General features: G+C 42.6%; 1 protein-coding gene across 2 annotated transcripts; it reads right to left on the minus strand.

The window, feature by feature from the left end:
* Positions 1-648: 648 nt before the first annotated feature.
* On the minus strand, positions 649-5,025 carry PRDX2 (peroxiredoxin 2). 2 transcript variants are annotated; one of them, XM_075206653.1, is made up of 6 exons: positions 5,002-5,025; positions 4,144-4,261; positions 3,271-3,424; positions 2,000-2,122; positions 1,762-1,892; positions 649-907 (listed from the first exon to the last, which is right to left on the minus strand). In XM_075206653.1, the coding sequence occupies exons 2-6, from the start codon at positions 4,244-4,246 to the stop codon at positions 822-824; spliced, it is 597 nt and encodes a 198-aa protein (XP_075062754.1). In that variant the 5' UTR covers positions 4,247-4,261; positions 5,002-5,025; the 3' UTR covers positions 649-821. The 2 variants fall into 2 exon arrangements, with proteins under 2 accessions (XP_075062754.1, XP_075062752.1); XM_075206651.1 differs by lacking the exon at positions 5,002-5,025 and adding an exon at positions 4,721-4,822.
* Positions 5,026-10,858: the final 5,833 nt, after the last annotated feature.

Consider the following 10,858-nt stretch of genomic DNA (forward strand, 5'->3'; position numbering starts at 1 on the left):
TAACACGGTTCATATCTGCCTCATTCCCAATGTAAGGAGTTAGTCTCTAGTTTAGTAAGGTAGTTTTCCTTATAACAGAGGCATATTAATGTCTCATTAAACACTACACTTTAGTAGTCCTGTCCAGTCACCTAACCTACAGTTTATATGAACTAGCAAGGGCAAGAGTGGCTCTACATCCATTTCTGAATTTAGCATGTACTTCCTCAGATAACCATACACCACACGTCAAAGCCATGTTCAGCCACCACAGCATGATTGCTGCTTCTGCATGTGTGGTACAACTTGTTCTCTTGTGAAGTAACTATAGTACAAGAGCCAGAATAGTGACATTACTACTAGAACCTTGGTCTGCAGGAGACAAAGCAAAGCCAGCATTAGTGTCAGACTTTGATCCACCAAACCCCAGATAAGAAAAAGTAGTGATGTAAAGCCAGAGTCTGACAGGTCAGATATCTTACTCTGATCTAGTGAATGCTGGAACATCTTATAACAGACTATTACAACCCCCACCCCCTTCCTGTTATCTACTATGCTGCAATACAAGAACTTTTTGTCAGTTCCCATAAGCAGAGTAGACAGGTCCCAGGTAGTCCTCAACACCACTGTTAGTGTATAGTTCGGTCTTATAAACAAACAGAAGTCACATCAGACTAATAACATTTTATTCAAGTTGGAAAACTAAGTGCTGTCCCCTCCCGTAGCGGGAGGAACGGAGTGTCAGCATGAACAGTACGATAGGTCAGTGCACATTGTAGGGGTGGGGGGCAGGATCCTCCAATCACAGAACTCAGCACAGTGTGAGCGGAGCAGAGGGCCGGTCAGTTCTGTTTTGCAAAGAACTCTTTGCTCTCCTTGACGTTGGGTTTGATGGTGCTGCTCCCTGGCTTCCAGCCTGCAGGACACACTGCAAAGAGACACCGGAAATTAGACACCGTCACCATGACCCATATCAGGGATATCAGCGATCCCAAGAGTCTACCACTACCCTAAATACAGGTCAGGCCGCTGCTTTACGGTCACTGCTATTGTTTATGAGGACTCAGCCAATCAACACAGTGCAACCCACAAGATGGCAGCCTCCTTGTGCCATTTAAAACAAAACTTATTTTGTGCAACACAGCTCAGTAGCTTTAGTCAATTTTTAAACGGGTGGCATGAAATTAGGAGTCAAAACAAGGTGGACATTGTGTAGTGTCACACTAAACAGCTCATTGTACATGTTAATGAAAATCTAGATATTTAAATTAAATATACAAGTAATCCTTAATTGAACGACCTGTGACTAAAGAAATTTAAAACGAATCACTAGTTTAAAGGACACCAATATTATTGGTGTCTTACCTTTTAGTAACAAGTTAGGCAATTCACTTTTCTTTGTAATACACAACAGCCAAGTAGGCTCACTTTGACTTGACTCTAGTTAGTATGAGACTGTCTGATGTAAAGTAATTGGCAACATGCAATTCTTAGTAGCTAGGATCCCTGGTATATTGTGGCATCTCACTTGCTTTGAGGTTCATACACATATCCAATAGTACACACATTTTGATGCGAGTAGTCCCCGGAGTACTTGGCAAGAGACTGATGTGGTTGGCACTACCTGTGTGCCCAGGGCTAATGAATAGTTAGAGTACTGTAGTTCATACATACTACACATTATACCAATCTTCTCACAACTTTGAACATTAGATAATTCTATATTACAAGGAACGCACCCCTAACACTGCCAACATACACCGCTGCTGAACGCCATCTTACCCTCTCCATGTTTGTCCGTGAACTGGAACGCCTGCACCAGACGTAGGACCTCATCCACCGAGCGGCCAACCGGCAGGTCATTGATGGTAATTTGACGGAGGATCCCTTTGTGGTCAATGATAAACAGACCCCTGAGAAAGAAGGTGTAGTCAGTGTCTGTGGCAGCAGATTAGCATAAAGTGCATATTCCCAGTAACTATACCACAGGCCCACGTTAGAGCTGTTCTAGAACACTTACCTAAACGCAACACCGTCATCCTCTTTCAGAACGCCGTAGTCCCTGGAAATGGTGTGTTTCAGGTCTGACAACAGAGGAATGTTCATGGCTCCCAAACCCCCTTCTTTGCGAGGAAGATTAGTCCTGAGATGGTGTGAAAAGGATATTAAGTACAGCAAAGTCTTAACGAAGATAATTTGTGCCTGAAACTGGACACCAGCCATTTACAGCTTAATTGTCCTCCTGAAGACTGAGACTGAGCATTTGGACCCCACCTGCATCAAGTTCCAATGGGAAGGTAACCACCCCGACCCCCCCCCACTCATTACACAGTACCATCCAGACAGATTGTCCAAAACGTCACAACTATGATTACCAGGCATCATTGCCAAATATCAGCTTCTACCAGGACCCAACATGACTAAATGCAGTCAGGATAGCTGCCTCCTCTAGCAGTCCATAAATTCATGGATGGAGTCAGATCCAGCCTGTTTCATAGACTACACTACCCAAGAAAGACCAACGCACTAAAGTACAAGATCAGTAAGATTTTTAACACATGTACAAGGAGATTAAGAAGGCTGCAGCATATACGAGGCAGCTTCTATATAGACAGAATCAGGCAGGTCAGCATGAAGCTTCAGTGCAACGTTCCGTTAACAGTATGGTGACCATGCAGACTTGTCAGCTTGGGGCAATTCTGGAGAGGCACCCACATGGCTCCAGAAACCTATGGACCAGCCTTGTTGCAGTTAGACAGTAGCTGCAGCCTGCAGATAAGAGGTCCCCTGAAGAGCAGTTACTCTAAGATCTGCAGGGTGGAGACGGTCACAATTCTGCTCAGATAAGGCAAGACGTTCCCCTACCATTATCACCCCCCACACCCTGCTGAGTTTTCACGTCTTTCCATTAACACATTAATAACCAGGTCAGGAGGCGCTGGAATTAAATGACCACTTCAAGGTTATGGCGTGTGCACACACCTTTACCAGTTTAGCATTTTGGTCAAAGTCATCTAGTTGACATTTTAGAGTTCATCTTTCCAGGAATCCTCACTGCTGGTACACAGATTATCCTGCATGTCTGTGGGTGATGGGCAAGACTTGTGCCACTGCTAATGGTTCTAAATTGTCTTGTGTAAGCTGCCAGGGTAGAAAGTCCAGAATATCCTACAGTTCCATGGATGATCAGTCTGACGACACTGAATATAAGCCTGCCTCTACCTACCAGGACAGCTATAGCTCTATGGTGTCAGCATTAGAGGATGAGGAGAGAGATGAAGAGGTTCTCACCATGCGAGGTGGGAGAAGTGCGAGTCCACAGAGGCTCCGATGACCTCGCAGCCAATCTTCCGGAACTCATCGGCGTGCTCGCTGAACGCAATGATCTCCGTGGGGCACACAAAGGTGAAGTCCAGGGGGTAGAAAAACAGCACAACGTACTTGCCTGCCAAAGCATGGATACCAAGTCAGTGACCCAAACAGGACATGGTTTGAATATTCAGACACATGAACTACTGCATCATTACAATACACCCAAAGCCTAATGTGTCCTATATACTGCAAAGCAATTTACATTTTAGACCTTTGAAGCAAAGATACATATTTCACAAATATATAGGTTTGACAGTTTATAACAGGACAGTCCCAAGTTGTCACCAAAGTGGTTTAAAGCTGGATAAGTTGGAGCATTAGGACTTCTAAACCTAAAATAAAGACTGCTTTATAGAATTCAGAAATGTTTAGAAATTTCAGACCTAAAGCTTGCAATCATGTGAGATCAGTAGCCCAATCATAAGATTAAATATAAGTATTAACTGCCTTAAAGGGGATTCTCAATATTAAGACAACCCTGTGTGACATGCCCCCCTCCCACCTTGTAGCAGGTAAAGGAGGACCCACTCCCATGGGATACACACCATTAGCCAGACCTCACCATCTGACAGCAACCATTGCAGCTTACTGTCATTTCATCCATGCTGCAGTTTTGCTGACCAACTAGATCATTTTAGACAAATGGCTATAAATTGCAGCATACAAAAGCCATAAAGAAATAGCCAACCTAAGACAGACCTCTGCCCATGTACACAGCCATTGCCAACTATAACCTCTATGACAGAGACAAAGAACAAAACCCTTTATATCAGATCATGCCACAGTACTTACCCCGATAATCTGCCAGTTTAATTTCCTTGAACTCCCCATTCACCACAGCGGTAGCCTGGAACTCTGGAGCCGGCTTCCCAATGTGAGCATTCCCTGCAGCCATGATCTCTGCAAGATACTGATCAGAAATACATATAGCCATTTAGTAAGCTGTTCGTGATCTCTACAGGAATGTCACAGCTTTTAGCACATATTCCTGGAAGTGTCCCTGTTTTTTTTAATGCTGATCAACAGCAAAGGACAACTTTTGCACTGTACAAGTAATTATGAAAGTCTATGTTTAGTCCCCCACAAGCTTTATAAAATTAATGTAAAATGACAAATTTACAACATAAGCTATCACATTTAGTTAAGCATGCTATGAGCGTATCAAAGACCACAAGAAGTGACCTTAGGTGGATCTTATGCAGCAAAGCATCCCAGGAAGCAGTTATATAAATCAAATAATTACTGAAAACCACAACCAACCCACAAAATATTAGTTGCAGGAGACATTATAATGAAACACCCTAATCTACTCATTCATCATCTTGTAGATCTCATATACTGCTATGCATTACTGCAACACTCCACCTACCAACACCCGTGTTTCAGCAGGAACTGACCAGGCCCTTTCATAAGAGACCCTTATATAGCCCAGGACCGTACTACAGTGTGAAGATAAGGGGGTGGACGCATCCACCACGTTATATCTGTCTGAACTGACGCCGCGCTCTAAACCCTGTACAATTCATTGTTGGCAATTATGAAGGGAAATAACGTGGAGATCACGTTGTTGGAGCGCACTGTGACCATAAATAGGAGAAAAGAACCGGAGATCGCTCCCCCATCTGTCCTGCAAAATAAGCTCGTCCGCACCTGCCGTCTTCAGCGCCCCGCTATGAGGGGTTGTAGTTTGCTCCTTTAGATGTCAATGAGATACATGTGGTCATGTGACACAGTCATGTGCTCCGTGGCTGCCCTTACATTGTAACCTGCCAGCAGTGACTCTTGTGTGGATGGAGCCAGTCAAAGACAGACATCCATATTTACTTACTGTCCTTATTTTCCAGGCATACCCTCTGGGAATGTCCCTATTTTCAGTATTTATCACTATTCCTATTGATTGGGTTTTATAAATTACTATTTAATGTATTTTAGCTGCAAAAAATAATACAGTTAATTAAACTTGTGAAGGTGGTGATTGGTGCGTGTAGTACATCAAGGTCCGCCTAGAGTCATAGGCAACATGCAGCCCTCTCAGCCTTCATCTGCTGCCCCCAACTTTATTCCTGCTTTATTGTCAGATTTCTTTGTTTGCCAAGCAGTATTTTAACAGAAAAGTTTAATTTAATGAAATGTGTGGCTCTAAAGTCATACTTGCCAACTCTCCCGGAATATCCGGGAGACTCACTAAAATCTGGGTCAGTCTCCTGGACTCCCGAGAGAGAAAGAGGGCAATTCATTATCATCATCATTTATTTATATAACGCCACTAATTCCGCAGCGCTGTACAGAGAACTCATTCACATCAGTCCCTGCCCCATTGGAGCTTACAGTCTAAATTCCCTAATATAGACACACACTCACACAGACAGACAGAGAGGGAGAGACTAGGGTCAATTTTGATAGCAGCCAAATAACCTACCAGTATGTTTTTGGAGTGTGGGAGGAAACGGGAGCACCTGGAGGAAACCCACGCAAACACAGGGAGAACATACAAACTCCACACAGATAAGGCCATGGTTGGGAATCGAACTCATGACCCCAGTGATGTGAGGCAGAAGTGCTAACCACTAGGCCACTGTGCTGCCCCAATTGTCCTGATTCCCGGCCGGCTGTGGAAAGTAAATGGAGGGGCGGGGCTTATTGGCGTCATTGTGGCCCTGCTAACGGCACGATTCTTCGAGCCCTGCCCCCCCCGGACCTACTGGGATACAAGCTGCCAACTATGTCTAAAGTTGATTAATGCATCTCAAAGCTTCACTCCACGATAGTGTCCTATGTACATCTATGTTCTTTATATCGTGCTTCAACAGGTGTTCCTATAGAACTCTGTGGTATTTTACTAAGAGTTAATGATTTGGAATTTTGCAGACAACGTTGAAATTGAGGCCATTGGGAGGGAGGCAAAGTTACTCAGGACGTGTGTGTGCACGTCTGTAGTGATCATAGAGGAATTACCGTTATAAGGTTTAGCCTATAACATAACTGGGGGGAATAAGGCCTAAATCGTAACTGCAGTATAAATATGGTATATTAAATAAATCCATTGATAAATTGAGCTACTAAAGTGTAAAATGTGAAGTCTGAGAGTGTGTTGTATGTTTATTCGGTGGGTCTGCACATCCCAGTGTTGTAAGATAGCAGTGTCACCTGTAGCAGCTTCAAAGACCTCATGTGGTGAACTATAACCTGGCCTAGGACAGAGTTTTAAAACCTAAATAGACTTTTAGGAATCGCTCAGCATGGTGTCCGGCGCAAGGAGACCATGTGATGACTGGCTATATTTTATATAGACAAAAAATAATTCAGTTTTCAAATATACCAATTAATATCAATAAAAGTAGTGGTCAACCACATATTCCTCAATAGCATGATGAAGGGCAACTCTTATGTCAAATTAAGAATTCTGCCACACAGAGATGTTGAGGAAATGAGTATAAGCTCAACTGACACCCTGTACCTAGGCCTTTTTGGTATCAATAGATGGGTAAATCCATAGGGGATCTATTAATAATGAAATTGGGTCTGTGTGACGCTCCGCAGAAAAGTTAGGTCACATAATAGAATTGGGTAGTAAATCAGGCAACATGCAAATGGTGATTGTAAAAAGTGTCACAGACCAAAACCCCTGGAGGTGGGGTAAGGTGTGAAAGTATCTTTAAAAAGATGATACCAGTTACCAGAAATTGTCAGTCTTTTGGGAAATCAATCATTCATTGATAAGCTGTCCATCTTCAAGCCAATTTCCCTTGACACTTATATGTTAGTTATACACTGAATTTAACCCCTTTATTTTAAACTGTTCTGCTTATGTATGTTTTGTCAATTGTTTGTTTTTTTATTAACCTGTAAGCATTGTACTTTCTGTATATTAAATCTAAAAATTTAATAGTGATGTCCTTATCGCTCTAAATGAATTCACCGCCTGTCTAGAAGAGATAGATTGCTTGACCATGCTAAACCTTTCATTGCTGAGGTGTGAACTGTGAAAACATTTGTATACCAAGCCGAGTGTGTGCCTGCATGTACATTTGTGTCATAGAGCCTTGAGGGGTTAAGTGTTAACCTTTTGATTGCTGGTGTGGGCCTTGCTGAACTGTGGGTAACAAGGAGTGCTCATTGTATGCCAGTGTTAGACAGTATATTGGGGTCCTATTGCCCTTATTCAGTAGGTGGTAAACCTGAAGTGTGTGTGGGGTGAGAGTGCTCTTTTGGGGAGATTCACCAGGTCTATAACATGGGTGCTAAGTAAAAAGAGAGTGCTGGAATCGTGTGTAACCTCATACAGAAAACACTTCAAAGTCACAAGGGTGGTTTGTGATAGGTCAATTTAGTCAGGAAAACATAGAGGTGATATTGTTTGATGGTGTGAATATAGGATAAGATATTAAATTAGGGAGTAGCCAGATGGGCTATTCGTGACCAGGTCTATTCACTTATTTTTTTGGAGCTCTGGCATCAGTGTAAGGCTGACATTTTACATGGGGATCAGAATAGCTATATGGCCCAACCAGCAGTGTCCAATGTATTTTGTTTATTTCTAAGCATTTTAGAACTGGATTAAAAATGTTGTAAATTAGAATCAATCTCTCTATATTGACAGTACATTGCGTCTCCTTATTTTCAGTGTAGAACAATGTACTGTTATGTCCGTTCCCATTCAGTCAAACAAAATACAAAAAGAAAGGAAATATATATATTACAATGCACCTTCTTTTTTAAAGCATTTTGAATACTATGAACATATTGAGCAGTGATGTCAGCTCCAATAGTATACAGTTTCCATCACTTCAGTAGGGACTTTCACCTCTTGCCCCCTCTGTAGTGTTGACTACAGAGGGGGCAGACGGGGCTCTGTCTCCATCTACTTCCAAAGAGGAGCTGGATTATGGGAGAGTGACCGCGCGGTCCAATAGTATAGACTGAGGATTATATACCAGTACCAGTGAAATAATGACAAGAAGACATAACTGGTGCGGATATCTATATTACTAGAGTATTCTCCCATTCTCAATCCAGCCCAGAAGAGAAAGGGGTACTTATTGGAATATGGACGGTACTCTAAGGCCCCTGCAGTAACCAGTACACAATAACATTTGACCTGAGCCAGGAGCAATGCCAGAAAGTCAGGTGGATTTGAGACGGATAGTTCTGACTTGGAGTTACGTCTCCCATTGAAGTGATTAGGAGCAGCCTTGTTACTATCCTGAGACTAACAAGACTATGTTTTGCCTCATGTTGCTGTGTGCCTGCCAAAAGCAGGCTGACTTCAGGCTTAGTCACTGTCTTGCTGGCAGAGAGCAAGTGAAGATCAAGCTGCTGCCACCATGATTTGGGAAGAGGGTCACAGATAAGTATCTGGGGCTGTGTTTCTTGCTCTGTGGGGTAGCATAATGGAAATGTGTGTAGCGCTCCGTTGTGACAACTTGCAAACGGTCATAGTCACTTGGTATAATATTAAATAAACCAGCTGTGTTTGAAGATACTTGCATCTGTGTTGATCTGTATCCACCCATAGCAGTATCAGGAAAAAGGTTGAGGTTGACTGGATAACCCCAGCAGCTGTCACACTGTTCTAGGAGTTGTTGGATAGTTCTGAAGCACTCAGTTGCTTATGGGTAGAGAAGGACATAGCAAACTGTCCTACCTGTCCCTTCTTCTGATGTGCAGAGGGTACTCTCTACCATTGTCCCAATGCTTAATGTACTTTCGACTGCATATCCACCAAAAGATCACTGAATGCTCTTTACTGTCTTGCTCAGCAATAGTATATTGTATTCCATTGCAGTCAGTAAGGGCCAGTCAATGATGTTTTGATGGCTTTACCAAAATTCATGGCTCATTGATTCACTCGGAACTAGATTAATTCCTATCAATATTGCCACAGCCCAAAAACAGCCTCAGCCATGAACTGGCTCACTGATAACTTGAGTTCAGTAAGATGAATGGGCACAACAATGGTGATAAGTAGATATATCACTATGGAGAAACTAATTTTTCCTCTTAAATCATCGATGATAGCCTTTTCAATGGGTTGGTCTCTTCAGGCCTTAGGTAGAGACAGGAAACAGATCCCCCCTCCTCTAGGCTGTATATAGTACAACTTTTCCTCTTCCCTGGTATCTAAAGTTGAGGATAGAGAGGAGAGGTAGGTTGTTATTTTCTAAGTGTGTAGATTACCTGTGTTTAGAGTCCCAGGTATGCACCATGTGTTGCCGGTACATCCAGGCAGCCTTCTCGGCATTCAGACTTAAAGTAGGGATGCCAGGTTAAAAAGCCCCACAATGACTATTTCCTGGATCAGCCTTCATTGGCTCCTATGAGTGGCAGGATTGCAGATTATACAGAAGTCTGGACACATTCTCTTCAGGATCAGTGGGTTCTGAATTTTGTCAGAGAAGAATACAAGATAGAATTTCATCATGTGTCCAGGGAAAACCTCTTTGTCAAATTCAGGACTGAATTGGCTGTAGTGTAGTGTAATTAGAAGCATTACACACCAGTCTGCAAACAAAGCAGAAAGCTTGAGTGATCTCTCTTGTCCTGCCGGCCCAGATGGGTGCAGGCTTATTTTTGGTCAGAAAATTCTCAGATTGGGAACATTCTAGGTACCTACTACTGGTGACTGGGAAGCGTGCAAAAGGGGTTAGCTATAGATGGAGGTAAACATTTTGAATGTCGTAGAGGGAGATCATTCAATATTTTGCCTTGGGGCCCAGGAATCCTTGGTTCTGCTCCTTTTGCTAGCAGAGTGAGAAAAGTTTATCCAGTTACTTCTGATCCACAGTCCACTTCTGTTACAATAGACACCTAAAGCACACTAGAGCTAGTAATGGTATTACTATACATAGCAATGGAGTACCTACCTCTGTGATCAAACTAAACTGAGGATGTAAATTACATATAAAAAAAATAACGCAATTTGTGTAGTATGCAGTCACAGGTTTCTTAAGGTACTTGCATGGCTGTGTAGTATGTAAATTGCACATAGAAGAGTATGATATGCTTAAAATGTATGATACGCTATAAGCGCACCATGAGGGACAGACAACAGTCATCAATGTGATTTATTTTGGGGTTTTTTAAATTGTGAATGCGTACCTGCCTTGTCACACCTTTATTAAAATAAACACACCCCCACATACAGCCTTCACTCATTCCTGGGGGTAAATGTATCAAGCTGCGAGTTTCCGGCGTGTTTGAAAAGTGGAGATGTTGGCAACAGCAACCAATCAGATTGTAGTTATCAGTTATTTAATGCATTCTCCAAAATCACAGCTAGAATATGATTGGTTGCTAATGGCAACATCTCCACTTTTCACACCCGCCAGAAACTCGCAGCTTGATACAGTTACCCCCTGGGGTCCAGAGAAGCCTCTTCTGAGATATTATAGGATATAGATCAGTGGTATGCCACATGGCCACTACTCCTACTGCTTCCATTGTAGAACTATCACCTTCCATACCACCACTTGTAAATTTTTTACTTTGACCATTGATATAGATAGGA

Source organism: Mixophyes fleayi, chromosome 4 (genome assembly GCF_038048845.1).
Source record: "Mixophyes fleayi isolate aMixFle1 chromosome 4, aMixFle1.hap1, whole genome shotgun sequence".
In the NCBI taxonomy this organism is placed as follows: Eukaryota; Metazoa; Chordata; class Amphibia; order Anura; family Limnodynastidae; genus Mixophyes; species Mixophyes fleayi.

Bases quoted from the DNA above. Each gene is read 5' to 3' on its own strand.
- PRDX2 (XM_075206653.1), bottom strand. From the start codon at position 4,246: ATGGCTGCAGGGAATGCTCACATTGGGAAGCCGGCTCCAGAGTTCCAG. The intron at 1,893-1,999 runs GTAAGTGTTCTA...CTTCTTTCTCAG, and splicing joins GATGACGGTGTTGCGTTTAG to GGGTCTGTTTATCATTGACC. The intron at 908-1,761 runs GTAAGATGGCGT...GTCTCTTTGCAG, and splicing joins CACGGACAAACATGGAGAGG to TGTGTCCTGCAGGCTGGAAG.